We start from the raw sequence: 24,609 nt of genomic DNA on the forward strand, positions 1-24,609 counted from the left end.
AACCCCCAGCGGAAAAGCTGGGTGCTTATCCAGCCCATGTCGGGCTTGATTGGACGGACCCCAACGTCCCCGGCGATGTAATTCTTCGGTGCAATCATTGTCATTATGATATCCCAACACTGCACCTGTGCTCCAGCTTTACCTTTCTGCATTTGCCACACCAGGGCCACGGACAAGTCTCCTCCACTGGTACGCCATCATGTCGGCCGTTAGCGAGTCCACTGCTGCTGCTGCTGCTGGGGCTGGGGCTCCTGCTGGGGCTGCCGCTTCTTCTTCATCTTCTTGGGCCCATGATCCGATTTCTATTCCTTTCTCCATTCTCACTCCCCCTGCTACAACCCCAGACAAGAAGCCCTCACAGATCAAGTTCTACCGCCCGGCGCAGATGGCGCTTTTTGCGCACATCGTCACATACCCTCCCTTGGCCCAGGCGTCGATTATTCCTCCCAGTCGTAAGCAGGTCCGTTACTTGGTTTTCCTTTCCCCATTCGTCTCAACCGAACGCCACATTTTTCCCGGCTTGCCATCTCCGCCCCACGCACCGCCCCGACAAAAATACCAGGACTTCGTTCGCTGACTAACCTGGTCTATACAGTTCAACTTCACTGTTATTTTAGAATCCTCAACATCACTGCCTGAGCGGCCGTGGGAAGTGTCGATATGGTACGACCATGGCGCATACAGCGGCACCAAAGAGCCCTGGCAGGCACTCGATCTCCAACTGGTGCACCCCGGCCCGTTCTCCATGCACGCTGACCACACCGGTAAACTCCACCGATATGCATTCTCGGGCAGCCTCAGCAGCCCTTTCCCACCCAGCGAAAAAGTCCACCGTGGTCGTCGCGTTCCCTTTACGGTTCGATATCGCATCGACCCGGACTCACAGTGGCAATGGGTCTATCACAACTTTGGCATTGCCGACGGCGAGCTCATCCTCCAACCCCCGGTCGACCCGAACTTCCTCGGCGTCACTCCTATCGACCTGAAGCCTGGCTGGTCCGCACGGAAACTCATTAGCGAATCACCAGACGCTCGCCTCTACTTCATCGAGTCCTCCGACCCCATCGCCCCTGCTCCAGAAGGCCAGGATGCAAAAGCCTCAGCTCGCGTCCTAGGCCGTGTCCTGCAACTGCATCGATGGTTCGCCCTCGTGCGCATATGGTCGCCCTGGCTGGGTCCACGTCATGGCACGAATCGCTTTCACCTCTCGGAGCCGGCTATTGTTGTCTCCTTCCTTCGCTCTGACGGCCTGCACGTTGTGCTACTAGCCATCAATGGCATCGATGACGTCCTCACCACCATTTCATCAACCCCCGAAGGCGAAATAGTCATCCAAGCGCGGAACGACACACTTCAGCCTCGCAAATTCAAAGTTCTCACCGCCTGCGCCTGGAAGTTCGAGGTCGCTCTGGCCTCTGTCATGTACGAGATGCGCAAGCTGGTACGCACCTCGGCCGCCTACCAGCAAAGCCTCGAGCATTTCCCGAAAGAGCTACTGCAGCAGATGCGCGCCCACTCCATCTCTTCTGAGAGTGAGTACGCCTTGGTCAGTGCTGACGACGCCGCCTCCGCTCACACCGGAACGAACGGATCCAACTCCAATGCCCCCGTTCCCCAGTATCTCCAGTCCTGGTACGATTCCCTCGCCTACTGCACATGGAACGGTCTGGGACAGGATCTGAACGCGGACAAGATCCTCGGAGCTATGCAGTCGCTGGCAGACGCGGGTGTCAAGCTCTCCACCCTCATCATCGACGACAACTGGCAATCTCTTACCGGCACGCAAGGGGAGACCAATCAGTTCTCACGCGGCTGGACACGTTTCCAGGCCAACGCCGAAGGATTCCCGCAGGGCCTCAAGGCATTCACGGGCACGCTGCGAGAGCGCTTTCCTTGGATCAAAGATGTCGCGGTATGGCACGCATTGATGGGGTACTGGGGCCTGGTGGCGTCGGACGGGGAGATCGCGGGCACGTACGCCACGCGCGGGGTGAAAATGGAAGAAAGCAGTCCTGCGGGCGGGTCCAAAACAGCCGTGGACGCCGAATCCATACATGATATGTACGCGGCCTTCTACACGTTTCTGGCCGAGTCGGGTGTCACGGGCGTCAAGACAGACGTACAGTTCTACCTCGACACGCTGAGCGGATCGCGGGAGCGGCGCGAGTTGACGCTGCCGTACCTAGCGGCATGGACGCAGGCGCATCTGCGGCACCTCAGCGGCAAGGCCATCAGCTGCATGAGCATGACGCCGCAGATTCTGTTTCACCTGTTCCTGCCGACGGACACGCCGCGGATCCTGCTGCGCACGAGCGACGACTTCTTCCCGGACGTCGAGAGCAGTCATCCGTGGCACGTGTTTTGCAATGCGCACAATGCGGTGTTGGTGCAGCATTTGAATGTGTTGCCGGACTGGGACATGTTTCAGACGAAGCCGGCTACGGGAAGCGAGGAGTGGGATTATGCGGCGTTTCATGCGGCGGCCAGGTGTGTTAGTGGAGGGCCGATTTACATTACTGACGAGCCGGGAAGGCATGATGTGGCGTTGATTGACATGATGAGCGCGCGGAGTGTGAGGGGGGAAAGAGTGGTGCTTCGACCCAGTACCGTGGGAAAGACCATGGGCGTCTATGACCGATATGAGGAGAAGGGCGTGCTCAAGGTCGGGTGCTACGACGGTGGAGCAGAGTGGGGTGTAGGTATTCTGGGCGTGTTCAACATGGACGAGAAGGAGATCAGCTTTGCGTTGCCTATCACGAAGTTCCCAGGATGCGAGCCGGAGGATGAAGGGCTTCAAAACCCAAGCAGAAGGGGAAGCGAACATGAGCGCATTCTGGGGTCGAGACCACCAAGCGGGCCGAGCAGCGTCATGGGAGATGCAGACAACAAGCGGTGGGTGGTGCGGAGCCATGGCAGTGGGAAGGTCACGCGGCCGATGCAACCCACGACACCGTTAGAAAGTGGCGCGCTGCTGCACTGCAAGCTACCTCGGTGCGGATTTGACGTGTGGAGCGCGGTCCCCGTGAGGACGGTAGAAATGGGGGATGGAGGGGAGGTAGAGGTGGCGGTGTTGGGTCTGCTTGGGAAATTTACGGGAGCGTGCGCGTTGGTGAGCAGTGAGGTTGGTGCGAGCGAGAATGGGAAGCGTGTCAAGGTGGAGGTCGCCTTGAAAGCCTTTGGAGTGCTGGGACTTTGGATATGTGATGCCGACAGCGAGAAGACAAAGGACCAAGATCGGTGGCAAAAAGGTGGAATGATGGTGATGATCCAGGGCCAGGCCGTGCCGGAAGACTGCGTAGAGGTCAGCAGTGAAGGAATCAGAGAAGGCGATGCTGCGAGGATAGTCAAAGTGGACGTGGAAAAAGCATGGGATGAGATGGAGCTCGACTCGGGATGGAGCAATGAGGTTCGCATCGAGGTGTTTGCTTCATGAGAATAGAGTCGATAGAATAGGGCATCAGAGTTATCGCATTGCAGTCCATAGCTGCCTGGCCACAAAAACTTGGATAACGGGACGTGAGACGTGGTGGATGGATGAGTGGTAGACACTTTAGTAGGATGTTTTCACAGGGGCCTGTCAGAACGGGCAAGTCTTAGTCTCTACCCCTGTTGCCAACGACCACTCGCTTGACCAAGCGTCTCTATTAACGGCCTCTCACTCTCGCCAGGGCCGCCCCATGAGACATGCGCAGCGACCTCGCTTTCCACCGCCCATGAATCCACCGCACCTCCTTTGGCCATTCACTACCTGACCAGCCGCCTCCGTCCGGCTGCTCCTTATGGGGCCACGGCCGTATATCCCCCCTCGCCCTTGAGAAGTGTCACTCGACCCCTCAACATGTCGTCCATGCGTGGGCTGGTCCAGTTCATTGCGGACCTCCGCAACGCCCGCGCCCGAGAGCTCGAAGAGAAGCGAATCAACAAAGAACTGGCCAACATCCGGTCCAAGTTCCGCGGCGAGAAACTTGACGGCTACCAGAAAAAGAAATATGTCTGCAAACTGCTGTACATCTACATTCAGGGATACAACGTCGACTTTGGCCATCTGGAGGCCGTCAACCTCATCTCGGCCACCAAATATTCGGAGAAGCAGATTGGTTATTTGGCTGTGACGCTGTTTTTGCACGAGCAGCACGACTTGCTGCATCTGGTGGTGAACAGCATTCGGAAAGACCTGACGAACCACAATGAACTCAACAATTGTTTGGCCCTGCACGCCGTCGCCAACGTCGGTGGGAGAGAGATGGGTGAAGCCCTCACCGCCGATGTCCACAGACTACTCATTGCACCCACGTCCAAAGCGTTCGTCAAGAAGAAGGCTGCCCTGACGCTGCTTCGACTGTACCGAAAACACCCTGACATTATCCAACAAGAGTGGGCGGAGCGCATGATTTCACTCATGGATGATCCGGACATGGGTGTTGTCCTGTCGGTCACCTCTCTCATCCTGGCTCTGGTTCAGGATAATCCAGAAGCATACAAGGGGAGCTACATCAAAGCCGCGCAACGATTGCGGAAGGTCGTGATTGAGAACGAGGTCTCGCCAGATTATCTCTATTACAAGGTCCCCTGCCCCTGGATACAGGTCAAATTCCTCAAACTGCTCCAGTTCTATCCCCCTTCAGGTAAGCAGCACTCACCGCGTACGACTGAACCCTCTGACCGCCTGTAGATGACACCTACATTCGCGGCATCATCCGCGAATCTCTTGCAGCCATCCTCCAGGCTGCCAACGAAATGCCCAAAAATGTACAACAGAACAACGCTCAAAATGCTGTGCTCTTTGAAGCCATCAACCTCCTCATCCATCTCGACTCTGAGTCAAACCTCATGATTCAGATCTCCTCCAAATTGGGCCGTTACATTCAGTCACGCGAGACCAATATACGATACCTCGGGCTTGACGCCATGACTCATTTCGTTGCCCGTTCAGACACGCTCGATCCCATAAAACGACATCAGAACGTTATTATCGGCTCACTACGCGACCGAGACATCAGTGTGCGGCGGAAAGCCCTGGATCTCGTGTACAGCATGTGTGACACATCAAATGCACAGCCGATTGTCAACGAGCTCATGCGCTATCTGACATCCGCCGACTATTCGATACGAGAGGAGATGGTCCTGAAAATTGCAATTCTTACCGAAAAGTATGCCACCGAAGCTCAATGGTACATTGATGTTTCGTTACGATTGCTTGCCTTGGCTGGCGACCATGTTAGTGACGAAGTGTGGCAGCGTGTCGTACAAATTGTCACGAATAACGAGGAACTGCAAGCGTATGCTGCGCAGAACATTCTCGAGTATATGAAAACGGAGAACTGCCACGATACTCTGGTTAAGATCGGTGGATATCTGCTGGGCGAGTTCGGCCACCTGATTGCGGACACCAAGGGATGCAGTCCCATTGAGCAGCTAATGGCATTGCAGTCGAAGATGCTCACTTCTCCCGATGGCACTCGAGCACTGATTCTGTCCACCTTTGTCAAATTCGTCAACCTGTTTCCCGAAATCAAGCCACAATTACTTCAAATGTTTAACTTCTACAGCTACTCGCCGGACTCTGAGCTACAGCAGCGAGCCTGCGAGTACCTTGGATTGGCCAATATGCCTACCGACGACCTACTCCGCACTGTTTGCGACGAGATGCCGCCCTTCTCGGAACGTGCGTCAATCCTCCTACAACGTCTCCACAAGAAGAGCGCCGGTACCAGTGAGCGCCGCACGTGGCTGGTTGGTGGCAAAGACGCCAACGCCGACAAGCAGGAAGTTATCCTTGCGCAGAATACTGGTTTGAAGCGGACCTTCACCACCATCGTCAACGGCGGGAAACCGCAGGCTAATGGTAACACCAACAAGGCTCTCCCGCCTACCAATGGTCACTCGGCTTCATCCGACCTTATGGGTCTGGAGATGAATGGCTCTCCAGCCGCACCGAATCTGGCTTCGGCAGCACATCTCTCGCCGGATTGGCAACCAGGTTTTAATCGCCTCTACTACGATAATGAGGGTGTATTGTTCGAAGATGCTCAGATCCAAGTGGGCGTCCGTGCAGAGTTCCGGGCTCATCTGGGTGTCGTTAAGCTCTACTTTTCCAACAAGTCGTCATTCGCGATTGGCTCATTCACCGTCACGATCGACAACCCATACAAAGAGGCATTACGCATCGACACCAAGTCCATGGCCGACAACAATGTCGAAGCCAATGGACAGACGGTCATGACGGTCGTTATCACCTCACTCAAACCCTTCCCAGACGCACCCACCATGCGCGTCAGCTACCTCGCCGGCGCGCTACAAGCATACACACTGAAACTGCCCGTCCTGCCCCATCGGTATATGGACCCGAGCGACCTGAACGCAGAAGACTTCTTCAAGCGATGGCGGCAGATTGGAAATGCCAACGGCATGGAAGCCCAGGCCACGTTCGAAGTCAAGGACAAAGTCCGCGGCATTCGCGACGCCGATACGGTGGCGGTGCTGAAGGGCTTTGGGTTCCGACTGTTGGAAGGCGTGGATCCCAACGCTGCGAATAAGGTCGGCTGTGGTGTCTATCAGGTCGAGGGCGGGAAGATGGGCTGCTTGATGCGGTGTGAGCCCAACACGGGCGATAAGGTACGTGATATCGCATTCCAGCACCACATGATTGGGAGGGTACTGACACGGCGAAATTAGATGTACCGCCTCACCATCCGCGCGACGCAGGATAGCGTGCCGGCCGTTCTGCTGGGCTTGATGAAAGAGCGTCTGGCGTTGGGGGCGTAGGCCACACAGACCGCGCTGTTAGCATGTGCTAAATGCTCGTCGGCTTTCAGCCGAAAACTTTACGACGCTTTCAGCCATACAACTCTCCAGCTTTCTCCAAAGTCATCCGCTTCTCCGCCTGCATATGGTGACCGAAGTGTTTCGCACAGACGACCTCTCGCGCAGAGGATTGCCGCGCAGACCTACTTGACGCCTGGGCCTATGCGATGGCGTGTTGGGTCGAGAGCCGAGACGGGGTAGGCGAGTACGTCTGGACAAAAGTTTGCCCCCCTTTCGCGTCGCGTTCGTCGCGTTCGCCTCGCGGGGCTTCGTCATTGTCCTTTGTCCTTTGTCCGGTAAGTGGGCTCTCAAGGGGTGCCTTGGGGGGTTCAACGACGTGCTCGGCAGAAGAGACTTTGTCATTTATCGAGGTCCGGCGGGCCTCGTGGGACACGATGCAGGGTGCAGGATGCAGGGTGCAGGGTGCAGGATTTGATGGGGTGGCAGGTCTTGTGTTCAAGATTTACGTCCACAACCAGCGTTATTCACAAAAGATCAGCCGATATTTGAGGTTTGCTAGCATACGGGAGTTGTTAGCGAGGCGGGCGGCTTGGATTTTTTTTTGGAGCGAAGCGAGGCGAGGCGAGGCGGGCATCACCAGAGATTCGAGGTTGAGGTTGAGATCTGAGCCCGAGCTTGAGGTTGAGCCTGGGGTTGAGAGAGAGAGAGTATTAGCAATTCATTTGAGTCAGATCAGTATCTGAACGACGCGATACTGCGGGCCCTGCAAGAGATGCGACGAATCGAATCCTATCCTATCCTATCCTATCCTATCTTACTTGTGTCCAAATTGTGCTGGGACACGGTACCGCAACTAGTTCTACTGTAAAAGCACGGCAGAAGGGGAGGAGGGAGAATGGAGAAGGTGCATCGCTCGATCTCAAGCGTCAAGACCACAGATGCGCAGTTATATCGCAACCTCTCTTTATCTCCATTGGCGTCCGGCGACGTGAGCGTTCCATTTTCACGCTGATTTGTTTGGTGGTGTGCCTCTCGGTAGCGGGGAGTCGTGAAACCTGGCAAACGGTGTAGAAATGCCCGGTGATGCGTGGTCTCACCGGCCATACAGTACCTTCCATGATGAACTGCCCGTGCGTGCGTGCGTCCAGTGGGGCTGCTGGTAGTAGCGCGGCCGAACGGGAAGTACAAGTTCACCGACGAGGGTAAAACTTACTTGTATATCACCGCAGGTTCGGCGCGGGGATATGTGGAATTGATATCTGAAGCGTAGGATGGACAAGTACAAGTACATGGTGAATGCAGCACGAAGCATGAGACAATACAAGCCAGCCACATCGGCGATCAAGTCTTGGGGAGGGAGGATGTGGAAAGTTGTATTGTGGTTGTGGCTACGGTATAGCGGACCTGTATAGAGGCACTAGAGGTTGTGGGACAGCAAGACAGTAGAAGAGATAGACGTCCGTGGTTTGGGCACTTGGTAATTGGTTCAGCATGGATGATTCTATATATGTAAGGCGTAGAGAGGACCTTTACTGATGATTTGAAGTTGACCGTGCATTGAACAGCGAGCGTTGATGGTCTGGGCATGTGCATGCATGTTCATGATCATGTTTAGGTGCTTTTACTCTTGATTTTGATTTATGCTCCAAGCTTGCTGAATTCCCAATAGTGTCATGCTGTAATCTCGTCCTACCTGGTAGCAATTGTATACCCGATACCAACAGATCATGGTATCCGCCCGCAATTATATACTGTACCCGAATAGATAGTAGTAATATCAGTGTCGGCATTCGGACCAGCTGAGGCACGGACGATATATGCCGTTCAGCTGTTTGCTTCTTTCTGGTTTATCTGATCGATACGCAAGTGATACAAGCCTGTAGACCGGTGGTGATTGCGCCATTCCAGGGGCGTGACCTCCTCTACTACTACTACTATTCTTCTCCTCTTCTATGCCGACGTTGGTGTGCTCTTGGCCACTTGAAATTGGCAGCCTGTCGCTCACATTAGGACGTTATACAAGTTATCACCCCCGGGTACCTCGAGCATACGGCACAGGACTCTTTGGTCTGTCCCTGGCTGTATCGAACAATAGCCAAAAACCACACTCTAGCCGTAGAACTGTTCACAGCACGACCAATTTCAGAGGAATGCCTAGGCCGGTTCAACATCCTTGCAACGTGTCCGTCACAATGGTGCTATACTCTTGCGCTATAGCCATAAGTCCTGCTCGAGCACTGACTGGCGTCGCGCCAACGGTTTTTGCAGGGCCAGAAAATCATCCCATGCGGAATTCAGGCTGATATGCAGCTACGTTGCAAGAAACCTGGAGTTGACCGCCCATGGCAAGCAAGGGAACCCTTGTCTCTAGGTCTGCTAATCCAAGCGTTCTGGGGCGAAATGCCGGATTCTTGTTGCGTCGGCAGATGAATCCCCAGAGACGCGAGAGTGTACCATTCGATTGAAGGTCGCTCTCCGAAGTCACTGAATTGGATACATCGTGACTGATGTGGTGACTTGGTTGAGACTGACGTGAAACAAAACATTGACGTTGTTCGTCTTTGACGTAAAATGTCAAGGCTTCACGGGACGGGCCTTGGTCTCCAACAAACGGTCGGAAAACGGGTCCGCACATTTGACAGCATACACCTGGATTGCTGCGTCTCGGCGCAATGGGTGTTCGTAGAGCCGTCGGAAAGGTACCTGGTAGTCCAACTATTTGAAACAGGGAAACCGATGCGAGTTGCACGACCCCTGAGTCTGAAACAGAGACCCTGGCACACTTGGAATCGGCTACTTGTTAAGCGAGTCGGCAGTTGTCGATTGATGACGACCCTGCAATCGCGGTTCCTGAAGAAGTTGGATGGCGGTGTTTCTGGACTCGGCTCCGTGGCTGATAGCGTCCGAGCGCAGTCCTTGGGACCAGCCCACATGCTGACAACGCCACACAGGTTTCATATCCATGTCCTGATACCCAATCCAGCGGAGACCTTGTTATTCGCTGCTGGACTTCGACCTGCCACTTGCCTGCGATCCAGTACAGGTGAGCGGCCTCGTAGATCCGGCGAGCTGGCATTCGCTTGTGTTCCAAGACCGGTGTACGGCGAAGTCATTCCTGGCGAGACAATGCGTCTCGCTTGTCCTCCACCAGCATGTCGCTGGTTCCGAGCTGCCAGCCGGCTAATTCTCCATTGGTTCGTTTCCGGGCTAATGACTGCGCACTTGGGACACAGGAGCGTTGTCGAATCCTCATGCCTCAGTGCCGCAGCTGTCGAATGCCGGTCCTCTCCGTTGCACCATCGTTCTATCCAGTACCGTAGCCAGCCATCTTCTCTTCTCTCGCGCCAGACTTCTGCAACGCGACCTGTGTGTTCCCTGGTATACTTTTCACTGACGTGCCGCCAATGGTATGGATCCGTGGACATGAACTTTCCGCAATCCGAGCAGTAGCGCATGTCTCGTGGTATCCAACCACGTCCAAGTTGATAGAAAAACTGCTCGAGCCGGAAGACACTCGGAGGGCGGCTGATAATGTAGTCGAGGTGTTCGTTCGTCTCGGCAAATCGCAAGAGGCGCTTACAGGTTAGTGAGATGCTACATCGGTCGAGAATATCTAATTCGTCAAAAATGAGGTCGACGACGTGAGGTGGAAGGCGGAAAAAGTTGGAGGTCTGCGAAGCCGGTCTAGACGAGTCATCGACGACCTGTAGCAGTCAGTATATAGCTGAGATTCGTAAAAGCCGTACGTACTGGAGCAGGTATTTTCATAAATGGCCTGAACATCTTCCCATGGTAACTTCGCAGGAAGTAGCAGTAACCAACAGGGAACAACCTCGATGGAAGAGACGGGGATATAAAAAAGCTACGAGTTGTGTCAATACCTCTCGGTTATGCTTCAGGTTGTGTTTCCAGTGCAGGAAAATCCATAATCTCTTGGAACCTACCCCCGGTCTGTGGGAGGTGGGAGAACGGGTACGGAGTACTGGCGGTGGCATACAAGCGCAGCATGGGGGGTAATGAACTGGGAATCGTCAAGCCGGTTAGTGGGCAGGAATCTCTCAATCAACTTAAATTGGCCTCTTTTCAGTGGTGGCATATCAACGCAAGAGGCATGGCACCAGTGTTCTCTTTTGGGTGAAGGGATGCTCCTCCAGGAACTAGCGTTTGGACGAACATCTGGTAGCGTTGGATAGAGGGGGCCATTTAAAGGCTTGTGTCCAGTTCTTGAGCGTGGACCAAAAGATCGTCGCAGCGCCGCTGCTCGAGAGGGGCCGACGGTAGCTTGACCGGAGTGGTGGGTCGTGCGGAATCGAGGTTCAGAGATAGGTAGTCCCTGCACGTTTGGTGGAGGAAGGCAAGGCAAGCCAGTACGCGGAACGCGGAACGCGGCGAGAACCAGGATCTTCTCGAGAGCCGTACGAGCCGTTCAAGAATTTCTCTGACGCCGAGGTTATTGGTCGGAGACTGGGGTTGTCCCACATGATACAGCCGTGGCAGCGCAGAATTGCAGATGCGGTAGATCCACCAGACCAGTCGATGAAGACGCCTCGTCGTGTGTCCTGCTTGACGTGTGACTGCCCTTGATCTGGAAATACGAATACAGAAAGGTGGGGGTAGCCGTTTGGAGTGAAATCAGCGAGATAGCAGGGGGCGCACGGCTGGCTCGGCGGTTCGCGCCACGCAAATAGTCCATACACGAGTCTGGACGGCAGCAGCGATGGCACTATCGATTGTGCGATGCTGCGATCCCTGTCAACGTAGATCTTGAGATGCAGGCGACGCCTTCCTAGCGAGTTGGGCGCACACGTGGAAGCAAAAATGCAAAGGGTCAGCAGCATAATTCTATTGGTGATGGCTACTATCGCTTCAAGTCCATCAGCCTCTTCTCCGGCCACTGCTGCTGGTAGGTCGAGCAGTCGGCGTCGCGACAGGAGTGCCCAGCTTCTTGATATTCTCCTCTGTTGCCATTCCAGCAGACCCTTTCTGTAGCACGCCTTGCTTCTTGCCGCCAACTTCCTGTCCGTGCCCAGCGGTTGTTGGACTGTTCCAGTAGTACACCATCTGTGCAGCCAGGACTGCATTGAGTGAGAAACCTGCAATGAACCCGTACAGGATGAGCTTGTCATCTACCTCTTGCAGCGTGGTGAAGATACGGCTCAGGCTACCTGCAAGGTAGTTGAAGACGGCAAATGCCGACAGCTGCCCGGTGCCGCCTTGCTGCCAGATAGTCAGAATCTGCGGGAGTTTGCTGGCAATGCTGAGGAGGCCACCACCGGCCTGAAGACTCGTCATCTGGCTCTCGCTGACAATGTCAGAACCCATCAACGCGAAGGCGGCGCTGCCGACGGCTGCCACAAATGCGCCCGCTTGCGTGGCCTTGCCCGAGTACCACAGAATAAGCACACTGATGATAACGTCTTGCACCAGGATCAAAGACACCTCGCCATAGGTGCTGAACGGGAACCCGCTGCGGACATTGTAGGCCAAGTTGATGAGAAAGCTGGCCGTCTCTAGGACATAGCTCGGAAATGAGAGCCCTTCGGCGGACTGAGAACGTGCTAGCTTGATGATCTGTGGGACCTTCACCACCGACGCGGCCGTGATTATAGCAATCCCCAGTGCTTTTGAAATTGCCAATGAGAGGCATTCGGGGTGTGAGGTGACATCGAGGTTCAGGATCAACGCGTTGTGGCACGTCTCGCCGAGGAGGGTAGTGATCGCATCTTGGACGGGCGCAGGAAGGTTCGTCGTGATGGGAAGGACGACAGGCTTGAGAGGATTGAGGACGAGCGACTGTAGCTGGTCCATCGCGATGGTTGATGAGGCAATGCCAATGGCAAGGCAGGGTGTTGGACAGCCAGAAGAGACAACTGAACACTTCTCCAACTTTGGCATTGACCGCCACGGAAATCAACAATGACCGCGCCAAGGCTCGGCATTAGGATACGCCGCTCCCGCCTCCTCCAGGAGTAAAACCAGCCTCGTCGACACTGAGAACGGGTCGTAGTTCTAGGAACATATGAAATCAATCAGGTCAACAGAGTTGTCGAAATTATTCTGCTACCCATGCTAGTGTACAATAGGCGCGTGCCATAGTCTACTGTGCTTTTGTACATCCGCTCTGATTGATATCGTACACATCATGCCTTTTCCGAAACTTTCAACGTCTCCTCTACTGCTGGCTCATCTGAAAGAGACAAATGATACGTAGAGAGCTGTTCTTGAGTCAATCGTGAGGGTGCTCCCACGAACCGGTCTTCACCACGCCCACTCTTGGGGAAGGCAATAACATCACGTACAGTCGAACTGCCAGTCAACAGCACCAACAGACGGTCGAGGCCAATAGCAAACCCCGTGTGCGGTGGACAGCCATCTTTGAGCGCATTCAACAGGTGCCTGAAGTCCTCGATACGCTCGCTCGGCAGCTGGAGCACGTTGCGCAGGACGTATTCTTGGAGTTCGGCATTGTGGATACGTCGGGAGCCACCGCCCACTTCAACGCCGTTGATGACAAGGTCGAAGTGGTCTCCTACGACGCTCATGGGGTCGCTTGCAAGGAGGGAGACATTGTCGAGTTTCGGCTTGGGCGCGGTAAAAGGGTGGTGCGTTGAGCAGAGCCCGTTGGTCGCACCTTGTCCGACATCTCCCTCGCCTAGCGGAGAGAACAAGGGGAAATCTGTCACCCACAGGGGGTATAAGCCCTCGTGAGCTACCATCAGGCCACTGTCAATGGCTGCCTTTGATACGTCCACCCGCATGCTCCCCAGCATAGTCGAGCCACCCGAGAAAGGCACATTTGCTCGAGCTTGTGTGATCAGAATATCTCCGAACTGTGGCTGGAACCGCTCAGTGATCTTTTCCGCGCCGTCGTGGCCAAACGCTGCCAAGCCGTTCAATGGCTTTGTTGGGTCAAACACCGCCACGCCAGGCGCCCCGTCAGGATTGCTGAGGTACGATCGAGCTGTGTCCGAGTCCATGAAAGACTTCATGAAATCCCGGCTTGCCTCTGCATCTTCTTCTGTGGTGCGGAGGACTATCATTTCCACGATCGGGTCCGACAGTGACGTGAGCATTCCAATGGAATCTGCAGGTAGCAACTGCTCGATGCGCGAGATGGTGCCAGGTATCTGTAGCGCAGGTTTATCGCTCCCGTAGATGGCCATTGCTTGTTGATATCTGAGCCGCGGAAACGACGGATACTCGTAGATCACCTTTTTCGAAAACTCCATTATTTGGGGGGCCGGGAGACCCAGTCCCATGGCTGGCAGTAGCCACTTGGTCAACAGTGTCTCGAGAAGCCTTATTATAGATTCGGGCCTGGAGAACGACATCTCCAGATCGAGCTGCGTGAATTCCGGTTGACGGTCAGTCCGGAGATCCTCGTCACGGAAGCATTTCGCTATCTGGAAATATTTGTGGAATCCAGAAGCCATGAGAAGCTGCTTATACTGCTGCGGGCTTTGAGGCAAAGCGTATGCAAAACCCTTCTGACGAGTTGGGACCACAAACTCCCGAGCACCCTCAGGCGTCGATTTGAACAGCACAGGTGTCTCAACTTCGTTGAATCCAGCCCGGGCCAGACACATCCGCACTTTGGCCAAGACTCTTGCCCTTGTATATATGTTCTGGCGAAGTTTGTCGTTTGTTCGAAACTGCAAATGTCGCTGCTCTGGGGGGAAGTTCACGCCGTGCTGAGCCACCAAGTCAGAAGGGAATGTTGCCAACAGCCGCACGCTTGTGACTTCTATCTCCTTTGTTGTGTGATACCGTGGTACGTTTCCAACATACTTATCAGCCAGTGATGAGTCTTCCGGTGGCGCCTGGCGGTTTATCACCTTCCCCTTGATTTCTACGGGAGTGTGCGGCAGAAGTTGGGCAAGCAACTCGCGGGAAATTCCTATAGTTTCTTTCTTGCTCCTTGCATCATTATCGTTGGCTATCGATGTGTATGCGCGCAACTCTTTCGGCTCTGAAACGGCAGCCGTGCTTCCTTTCTCAATATTGACCATAAGCTGCACGGCCTCCTTGAGGCTCGGGTCGACGAGGTTAAGGAAGCACAGGTTTTTGCCAGCGAATCTTTGAGAGGTTATGAAACCGCTCAGCGTAATGGGTGAGATGCCCCATTGAGGGTCTTCAGATTGCAAAGGGCGCCATACTTTGTTGTCCTTGGGTTCGATCTCTCCCCAACCTCGTTTCGTCCACCCGAAGGAACTCTGCTTGCTAAAGTCCTCAAACAATTTCCGCGCATTGGTGTCATCCGGTACAAGAGGTACGTTGTATGGCGAGGTGGGGTCGCGCTGAGGGATACAGGTGCTGAAAGGTCGATTGGTATCTCGGTTCGCGCTGATGGAGGTCTGCGAGTATCGTCTGCGAACGAACCTGAACACCTCAGCATACGAATGCCGTAGATACTCAACACGGGCTCCTGAGTTTCGAGCACAGGTACCGCAGAGTCGATGCATGGCTGCGACAGCTTCCCGGAGCAAGTTTGTATGCACTGAGCAATCGTCTGATGTGACAGCAACGAAATGCTCCAATAAATACGGCGCGTCGGAACGTTTTGCGGAGCCTCGCGCGGAAGATCTCAGCCTTGCATAGATTCGCATTTGCCAAGGACAAGACATCCTTTTTTGAGGTGTCAATGCGACACTTCTGGAATTGATGATAGAAACTCTTTCAGCCCCGAGAAGGGAGGATGTGCAAGTAGATGCTTTCAGATCTTAGTGAGCTGCTAATATCTACCCAGAGTGTCTCTTGAAGTTGTCACCGACTACTACGGTCTACAGCTCCTCCATCATCGACCGACCATAGGCCCCAAGCTCCCTTTGCATCTCTCTGCAGGCTCACACTAGTCTGCTCTGCCTCGCTCAGCATCTCCGACGTCTTTGGACCGACACCTGTGGTTTGAGCCGAGTATTGCAGTGAGAAGCCCTCACTGGAATACAAATAAGGCAGGATACTGGACTTCCAAATCGGCAACCCGAGCATTCGAGTCTCGATAAGGACCCCGATGTGAGCCACTAGAGTTGCCGAGATGAGTACGAACGGCAGAGTCAGCCATGGCCATTCGATCTTGACATGACTCGATACCACATAGCTCGTGCCGTCCAAAGTACTGTTGCCCTCGCTATAGAACGTATTGGTCAAGGATGTCGCAATCCCGTCAAGCAAGTCCGGAAACCCTTGGTCGCGAGCACGGCTGCCCATGGACGCTGTGGTCAGAGTGGTCCAGCTACTCTGGTTGTTCAGGTAGGTTTCTGGATCGCTAAAGGAGCTTGTGACTTCGGGTACATTGCACTCCGGGAGCGAGATCGAGCCATCAGCGTTGAGAGGGCATGAGAATGTCATTTGTCCCCCAATAGACCCAATGATATTGTCAACCAACAGGCCTATGGCTGTCGAAAGAGAAAAGACCCGGTCCATGCTACACATCGAAGCACGGGGGACATCGTCGGTACCATCGCTTGAGTACCAGCACCAATCATTACCTTGTGGCTGTTTGACGGTAATCCGTCCGATCCGCTCTTCGGCAACAACGTTCTGAAAGTCACCAGCAACGATCGATGTGTTCATCATAGATGTGGACAGTGTGAGCGCGCATTCTTGCGCGTCGAGTATGGTCAGGGGTGCATCCGGACCGTCAGCAGTCCGCTCAAGATCCCAGCCAAGGTGGACGTATCCCAGAGCCAAGAGCGGATTCTCTACGCCTGCAAAAGTCCCTTGCTGCCACATTGCCAGTGATGGGTCGAACGATCTGCCGAAATATCTTGAAGTGCTATTAGGCACCTCGGGCAGATTTAGAGGCCAGATAACTTGGCTCGTCCAATTTGTCTTGAGGAAGGCTTTACCGCTGTCTGCTGTAGCTTGCTCCATCCAACTCAGGTCAAGACCCACCACAGTGTCCGTCGAGTTGTCAGAGAATTCGACGTGGTAGCTGTAGACCGGTCGCTCTTGTGGCTGCAACCACTGCCCGGTGATTTCTGTCTCCGTGATGTTCGTCCACGTTGCTTGGATTCTCTCAGCCATGCCGGCAAAGCCTGTGTTGTTGCGATTGGGCTCAATGCGCACGTCGGTAAGCTTAGATGCGCACTTTGCAGTAAAACCAAGCTGTTGATACTCTGGCCAGGTACAGTTGCCGGATGGACAGGGCGGCCTCCAAGACCCAGAGTCTCCTCCGTAAATGCCATCGGCTAGGGCCATTTCGATCTGGAGGTTACTCGCAGGCAACAATGTATATCCATCAGGTTTAAAATACCTCAGAGAGCTACTCGCTTCTGCTAGGGCTACGGTTCGCATCTCTGACTGAACTGATTGCTGCAGAAATGGGTCGAAAAGAAGTGAGACCAGGGTGACGACGGCTGCAATCCACGCTGGCCAGCTTCCGCGTCCCTTAAAAAGCAAGATGAGGCATCCCCATGGCCCAGAAGCGGCATTCTCGAAATGCTCCAGTTCTGCAAGCTTCTTGAAACCATGCCTCTGCACGATCGAGTGCCATTTGCTTTGATGTAGTACGGCATTGGCGACAGTGAGAAGGGCCACTCGCGAAATGACCGACAGAAACGCCGCCACCGCGTTCAACGTCAGTCCATATGCGAGGGATGGCGTCGGTTTGCCGTCGTGTATCGCTAGAGTGGCGCACAGCGCCAGGATGGCAGCAATGGAGACGACCAGAGCAACATTCTCCCAAAGCCATCCGTCTTCGGCTATCCGAAAGAAACGATGAGCGTTTTCCTTCGTTTGACGTCCGAAAGGCCACTGACGATGATTCTTCAGCGATCCAGGTTCAGAAATAGGCCCGCTGTCTCTGCGTGAGCCATTTAGGTCGGACAGCACAATCGGTATTTCTGCGTAAAGACCCTTATGCTTGCCGAAAACTGTACTGTCGCTGCTGACATTAATGCTTGTAGACATCGCGGTAGCATCAGTACTTATATGCCGTAATGAGGCTGTGTCATTACAGTACAAATTATAGATGCCATAATTGGGCCCATAGAGCAGAAGTAGCCAGGGCAAGCGGTCAAGATATAAAAAAGATATTGCAAGTGGTCTTCATAGAACTGGACTCGAAACAGCCAAGCATACTAACTGAAACGTGCCTGGCAGGCGAAATTGGGGGCCCCTACCGTCTGAGCAGATGTGGTAGAAGAGGTACCTACACTGCTGATCGAGTAAGTGCAATCAAGCTTATCTTTACCATGCCAAAGTTGCACTTGGGTCCTTGGGCGAGAAAAGGGTTCGTGAGAGGAGTGACTCGACCGTCAGAAGTCTGGTACTAACTTGAAGGGCATGAGGCCACGAAGGACACTGTCGATTGGCTGTTGTATAGCACAGGGTATTCTGTTACTCTGAGACACCATTGGCCAGTGCTTCTCCGTGTCATAGACCTCTCCAGCACGTAAGAGCCATTGAGCCGGTATGACTTCATCAGGAGGACATTCCTGCTCACTTACTGCGTGGACGAAGACATGAGGCTTCGGGAATTGACGTGATAGCCAGAGCATAGTAATTAGCAGATTCCATGACATGAAAACATTGCAATTGTAGCTCGTTGCCATGTCATTCAGTATCTTGGAGAGTAATTTGAGGGGCAGTGTGAGGGCGAGCCGACTCGGACTCTGAAGCTGCCATTTAAATGCCAAGACCGGTGCGCCTGCGGCATCTAAATTTCTCGCCTGCGGCCGCGCTTTTCACTGTCCTTACATCCTTCCAAGTTTTGAAAATGTAAGTGCCACATGCGGCTCAGAATCAAGAGAATGGCTATACTGACTGTTTGCCAGATGATGAAAGCCTAGAGTGTAGCAGTTGAAGCCTCTCGCCCCAACGGTTGCGCAAGCCCTCTCCATCTGGAGCTCAAGTGACCTGTCGACCGATGGGGTGGAGAGCATGATATCTGCGTTCGGCACACCCATCTTGTTACTTCACGAACGCGATGAAAGGCATCTCTGACCAGAGACTTGGAAGGATGCATGTTTAGTAGCAGGCGAGGGGGTATGGAGATCCGAGAGCTGGATTTTGTCACCACTCGTTGTTTCTGCTAGGTATAAGCTACTTCGCTGCAACAGGTACGTCTGCAAAGTCATCCTCCATAAACTTTGCTAGAGCAGCCAAACCCTCCTTTACCTGCTTGGGATCGAGACCGATTCCTGTTCGAACATAACCTTTAAGATACTCTCCGTCGCCGAAGCACCTACTTCCAGGAATGAGGCATACTCCTGCTTTCTTTTGAAGAGCTAAACATAACTGGACGTCATCGACAGGCTTGCCCATCTTGTGGAATTTGACCATGGCTGTCGTTCCGGCGACAGGCTTGACCCATGAACAGGCCCAATTGTGCTCATCGATGAAGTTTTGCCAGGCTTCCGCATTGGTCTTGCAATATTGAATGTTCCTTGCCAATAACGCATGAATGCACCGGTCGCTCAAAGCTTCAGCCGCAACCGCCTCGTTCAGCTGCGAAACCGTTGTGGTGGTATAGTATCGCATCTTGAAGCATTGCGCAATGATCTGCGGATCTCGCGAGACGATCCAGCCGGCGCGGATTCCGGGCAGCCCGTAGGCTTTGCTCATTGTGCCGCTGGCGATCGTCTTCTTGTATCCCATATTCACGATGGAATTGGGAAAGTTATCGTCAGAAGGAAGAATATTGTGGAACAGCGGTCGGAACGCTTCATCGCAAAAGACAATGATACCCTTCTCTTCTGCAAGTTCGATGATGTCTTCAAGCTGGGGTTTCGGAATAATGGCACCGCTGGGATTCTGCGGCACATTGACGATGATCATCTTGGTGTTCTCTTTGATGAGTCCCTTGAGCTCTTCGATGTCTAGCTGCCATTTCTTGGATGCGTCCGTTCTCCACAGCGAGACTTCTGCACCTAACGAGCGGGGTACTTCGTACAACTGTTGATAGGTAGGCCAATGGCAAATCACATGGTCTGTTGGCTCGATCAGGGCAGCCAGAACGATGTAGTTGGCGTCGATGCCGGCATTGCAAGTAAGAATATCATCTCGCGTGACGCCCCCAGCCCGAGCAGAGTAGAGGGCAGCCAGATTGTCTCTCAACTGATGTCCACCTCGCATGGGGCTGTTGTAGTTGAGGTTGATGAGATTGAAATCTAGCGCTTCTTTAGTCTTTTCGCTGTGCTCCGATATCTCTATGAGATCTTTGATAGACAGCGTCGCCGAGGCTGTGCCTGCAAGATCGTGCTTTGCATCGTGAGCATTTTCGTCGAACCAGGCGGCGACGGCGAAGTGGGGGATTTTGACCATGGTGTCAAAGCGAGGGGGTGGTAAGTCCTTCAGAAGCCGGCTTCGGGGGAAGGAGGGGATCTTTATAAGGCATGACGGAAGAATGGAGCTTGTTAGGAGTCATATTCGGGATTATGAGTGAGATCCCCTCGACTTGAAGGGCGCAGACGCGTACGGGATACACCCGCGTACTTGCTGCTGAACTTCATCCCCACACGCCATCTATACGAAGCATCTCGTATAATGTGGCAAGCATCTCATCATCATTCGCTCTCTCCAAATGTTTCTACAGGCTCATCGGGCCTAGGCAGAGCGGGACGAGTGCTCCGACCTTTGCATGGCGTATCATTCGGTGTAGCATGACCCACGCCCGCGGCACAAGCTGTCTCCTCCAACTCCCCGCCACAGCCACACTCGCCTCCGACTGGTGGATAGACAACTCTACTCTATTCTATCTATCTGCCTAATACTCGATCATATTTGTATGCACCACAGCCTCCTCGCACCCTCACTACCCGATCAACTGCGTAGGTCCGTGGTGCTTCTCTGCGTCTCGCACCCGGTCGAGCTTTGCTCCATGTCGTCCTGAAGCTCCCCAGACTCCACACCTCTACGAAGCTACGCATCATGCGTCGAGGGCTCCTCTTGCAGCTCACGGCTGGACTGGCTGCCACCTTTGCTACAGCTTTTGACAACAGCACGAGCCCGACCTCCATGCAGTCGCCCCTGTACGGCGTGTTCGATGACCGCCCAGACGGTTGCCCACCGTGTCCCCGATGCTTCGACTGCCATTACGATGAATTCAAGTGTTTACAATACGGCAATTGCAGTGCCACCAACGGCAAATGTATATGTCCTCCTGGGTTTGGAGGAGAAGACTGTGCAGAACCTCTCTGTGGCTCTTTGCCGGACGGAAAGAATAGATCCCCGCGGGAAGGCGACAAGTGCGAATGCAAAGACGGCTGGGAAGGCATCAATTGCAATGTCTGTACCGAAAACAGAGCTTGCGATGCCCTCATGCCTCTAGGCACTGGCGGCGTCTGCTACAAGCAGGGCGTGGTCGTACATGAGAATTACCAGGTGTGCAACGTTACCAACAAGCCGATTCTTGATCAGATCGATCCGAGGACTGCCCAGGTTACCTTTTCGTGCAACGCAGAAGCCGAAACATGCAACTTCCAGTTCTGGGTCGACGAGAAAGAGTCATTCTACTGCGCTCTGGACACCTGTTCCTGGACTGTTCAAGACACCAATCTCAAGAATGTTACAAAATACGAGTGCGAGAATATTAAATGCTCCTGTGTCCCAGATCGCTTCTTGTGTGGTGAAAAGGGGACGGTCGACATTGGCGACTTCCTCCAGGAGGAGATCAAAGGACCGGCCTCCTTGATCCAGACGCATACCTATGGCGGCAACTCCAAAGATGGCACACGATTCGAAGAACCCGCCATGAATGACCTCATCTCCCAAATCTTTGGTGACGAATATATCTCTATGGAATGCCGGTCGGGCGAATGCTTGTACGAGACCGAAGTCCCTGGTTACAGCAAGCCCGTGAAAGATATCAACACGCCACTTATAGCTACCGTGATTGCAGGCTGTGCACTACTCGTTGTGGCCATTGTTCTGGTCTCTTGGTATCTTGCCCGCCGCGCGGCGTACAAGAAATGGGGAGCGATTCGCCTTGGTGAAGGCATGGACGACGATGCCGCCCGACTTATGGTCAATCACAAGCCTATGGCTTTGCAGTTCGAGGACGTCTCATACAACCTGAAAGGAAAACAAATTCTCACTGGTATTTCTGGCATCGCCCAGCCTGGACAGATCATGGCTGTTATGGGCGCATCCGGTGCTGGAAAATCCACTTTCCTTGACATACTGGCGCGCAAGAACAAACGTGGGCACACTACCGGCTCAATGTATATCAACGGCGAAAAGATACTCGACAACGAGTACCGTAATGTTATCGGCTACGTTGATCAGGAAGATACTCTGATGCCAACACTGACCGTGCACGAGACCATCCTCACGAGCGCCTTGCTCAGATTGCCTGCCGATATGGGCCAGCCCGTGAAAGAGCAACGTGTGGTTGAGGTCATGCAGCAGCTTGGAATCTACCATATCAAAGATCAGATGATCGGGTCTGAAGAAGGTAAAGGCAGAGGCATCTCAGGCGGCGAAAAGCGTCGCGTCGGTATCGCATGCGAGCTCGTCACGAGCCCGTCCATTCTCTTCCTGGACGAACCCACCAGTGGACTTGATGCGTTCAATGCCTTCAACGTTGTCGAGTGCCTGGTTACATTGGCGAAGACATACAACCGTACAGTCATCTTCACGATTCACCAGCCACGATCCAATATTGTCGCACTTTTTGACCAGTTGGTACTACTAGCCAAGGGTCGCACTGTATATTCCGGCCCATTCTCGGACTGTCAAGCGTACTTCGACTCGATTGGATATACTTGTCCTCCTGGCTTCAACATTGCCGATTACCTAGTTGACTTAACCATGCATGCAAGTGCTCCTCGGTCACCTCACCCAGAACAGATCACTCCAGACTTCAGCGAGCGCGACGTTGGGGGCGATGGACTTCGTACGGAATCTAGCAGCACCCGTGCAGTCAAATCCATTGCAAGTATCTCCAACGTCAGTGTCGACACTCCTTCAGTGCGTCCTAAGAATGCTCGCCGTATTTCTCTGAAGCAGAAGCAAGATCGTGCTCTGTTCACCAGGAAGCGTACGGGCGACGACGAGACTGGCCCACCAACTCCGCGAACGGACGACGAGGACAACGATGGGCTCTTGCCATCCAGTGGAAGCACTCGCAGCTGGCTTCGCCTCGCTAAGCGGGATGGCCCCAATCCACCTCAAATCATAGAAGATCCTGACGCCCTCCCGCCGGACGCAAACACGGACTTGGACATTTTAGTCTCAGGTTTCAAGTCTTCAGACGTGGCTCAATCAATGCACAACGAGATCGAGGCATCTGTCCATGCGGCGTCTACTGCCAACGGCCAAACCTCTACAGACAACGGCCAGGCCGTGACGGGTTCTATCAAGGGCTTCAGGCGCATCTCCTGGCCCCGGCAGTTTCTTATCTTGTCACGTCGAACATGGCGCAATCTCTACCGCAATCCCATGCTCATGCTCACACACTATGCGGTTGCGATCCTGCTCGCGGTGCTCTCCGGCTGGCTGTTCTACGGACTCACCGATGACATTGGCGGCTTCCAAAATCGTCTCGGCCTGTTCTTTTTCCTTTTAGCCCTCTTTGGCTTCAGCACCCTGACATCGCTCAACACTTTCAGCTCCGAGCGCTCCATCTTCGTCCGCGAACGCGCTAACGGATACTACTCGCCCATCACCTACTTCGCGGCCAAGGTCATTTTCGACATGGTACCTCTGCGCCTCATCCCGCCCATCATCATGGGCATGATCGTCTACCCAATGTCCGGCCTATTGCCCAAGTGGAGTGTCTTCCTCACCTTCATCCTCATCCTGGTGCTCTTCAACCTCGCAGCCGCTGCTATCTGCCTCTTCATTGGCATCGTCTTCCGCGACGTCGCCGTCGCCAACCTGATCGGGAGTCTGGTCATGCTCTTCAGCTTGCTGTTCGCCGGCCTGCTACTTAATCTCAACCACGACACCGTGCAGACGGCGGCTGGCTGGCTTCAAATGGTATGTATTTCGCATTCCCCTTCTCTTCTCCACTGCATCCGCTCCAGAAAATCCACGCAAGATACTGACTTTCTCACTCCTGATAGTTATCGATCTTCCACTACGGCTACGAAGGCCTCATCGTCAACGAAGTCGCCAAACTTCGCCTCAAAGACCACCGCTACGGCCTCGACATCGAGGTCCCAGGCGCCTCCATCCTGTCCGCCTTTGGCTTCGACAACCTCGCCCTCTGGAAGGACGTCATCGGCCTCGCCATCTTCGGCGGCTCCTTCATTGTCATTGCCTATATTGCCATGCATTTCTTGCTGGTGGAGAAACGATAGTGGACATAACATGGTGTGTGCATATGTGCATGAGGTTGGCATGTATATTTTGGCATGGCGTTTCTTGGGTTCGCAGTTGCATGGCATAATTTGGCATGGTCCGGTGTATAGAGCTCTGGGGGCGCGCGATGTTTGTAGATATGTAGAGAACTATGGCCGCCTTCATATGCTGTCATATCGTATCATGCCACTTTTTCTTCCGGTGCGCTGCCCCTACGTCGCGATGCCACCTGAGTTGCATTCAAGCTCATGGTGCATTCGCCTGCTTGGCTCCGTGGGTTGCTGAGCTAGGTCTCGGTGGCTTTCATACACTCGGCCACTGCGCAGGATGGGTGCTTCTGCTACTCAGATCGGCAGCGGTTGCACAGGGTTTTGCGTTAGGATTCAGGCTCAGTCTCGGCCGTGTTCCGTGTATCCACAGACATGGCCTGTAGTGTAGTTCGATGCACGGGTCGAATGCCCTCTTGCTGTGGAGTCACGGAGGGGGCAGTAGGTTGGTGGTGTTGGGAGAAACGCTACAGATGTGTTGGGCAATATATTTGCGCGTATGTTGGATATTTCTCTTCGGTATATCCGGCTCGGAAGTGCGCAGCGTATG

At 53.9% G+C, this 24,609-nt stretch overlaps 7 protein-coding genes across 7 annotated transcripts; 3 read left to right on the forward strand and 4 right to left on the reverse strand.

The window, feature by feature from the left end:
- Positions 1-199: 199 nt before the first annotated feature.
- HMPREF1541_06308 (uncharacterized protein) lies at positions 200-3,433 on the forward strand (the record flags this gene model as incomplete). The annotated part of the gene is made up of 2 exons (XM_008720644.1): positions 200-460; positions 596-3,433. 2 exons carry the CDS (start codon positions 200-202, stop codon positions 3,431-3,433), a joined length of 3,099 nt encoding a protein of 1,032 aa, XP_008718866.1.
- Positions 3,434-3,838: 405 nt separating this feature from the next.
- HMPREF1541_06309 (uncharacterized protein) lies at positions 3,839-6,765 on the forward strand (the record flags this gene model as incomplete). The annotated part of the gene is made up of 3 exons (XM_008720645.1): positions 3,839-4,625; positions 4,673-6,615; positions 6,676-6,765. 3 exons carry the CDS (start codon positions 3,839-3,841, stop codon positions 6,763-6,765), a joined length of 2,820 nt encoding a protein of 939 aa, XP_008718867.1.
- A 4,875-nt stretch (positions 6,766-11,640) lies between these two features.
- Positions 11,641-12,573, reverse strand: HMPREF1541_06310 (uncharacterized protein; the record flags this gene model as incomplete). Its single annotated transcript, XM_008720646.1, has 1 exon — positions 11,641-12,573. One exon carries the CDS (start codon positions 12,571-12,573, stop codon positions 11,641-11,643), a length of 933 nt encoding a protein of 310 aa, XP_008718868.1.
- A 332-nt stretch (positions 12,574-12,905) lies between these two features.
- On the reverse strand, positions 12,906-15,227 carry HMPREF1541_06311 (aspartate-tRNA ligase; the record flags this gene model as incomplete). Its single annotated transcript, XM_008720647.1, has 1 exon — positions 12,906-15,227. One exon carries the CDS (start codon positions 15,225-15,227, stop codon positions 12,906-12,908), a length of 2,322 nt encoding a protein of 773 aa, XP_008718869.1.
- Positions 15,228-15,528: 301 nt separating this feature from the next.
- Positions 15,529-17,676, reverse strand: HMPREF1541_06312 (uncharacterized protein; the record flags this gene model as incomplete). The annotated part of the gene is made up of 1 exon (XM_008720648.1): positions 15,529-17,676. The coding sequence occupies one exon, from the start codon at positions 17,674-17,676 to the stop codon at positions 15,529-15,531; it is 2,148 nt and encodes a 715-aa protein (XP_008718870.1).
- A 1,134-nt stretch (positions 17,677-18,810) lies between these two features.
- HMPREF1541_06313 (uncharacterized protein) lies at positions 18,811-20,031 on the reverse strand (the record flags this gene model as incomplete). Its single annotated transcript, XM_008720649.1, has 1 exon — positions 18,811-20,031. The coding sequence occupies one exon, from the start codon at positions 20,029-20,031 to the stop codon at positions 18,811-18,813; it is 1,221 nt and encodes a 406-aa protein (XP_008718871.1).
- Positions 20,032-20,637: 606 nt separating this feature from the next.
- Positions 20,638-24,011, forward strand: HMPREF1541_06314 (uncharacterized protein; the record flags this gene model as incomplete). Its single annotated transcript, XM_008720650.1, has 2 exons — positions 20,638-23,688; positions 23,775-24,011. 2 exons carry the CDS (start codon positions 20,638-20,640, stop codon positions 24,009-24,011), a joined length of 3,288 nt encoding a protein of 1,095 aa, XP_008718872.1.
- Between the last annotated feature and the right edge of the window lie 598 nt (positions 24,012-24,609).

This window comes from Cyphellophora europaea (assembly GCF_000365145.1).
Source record: "Cyphellophora europaea CBS 101466 unplaced genomic scaffold supercont1.6, whole genome shotgun sequence".
NCBI classification, from domain to species: Eukaryota; Fungi; Ascomycota; class Eurotiomycetes; order Chaetothyriales; family Cyphellophoraceae; genus Cyphellophora; species Cyphellophora europaea.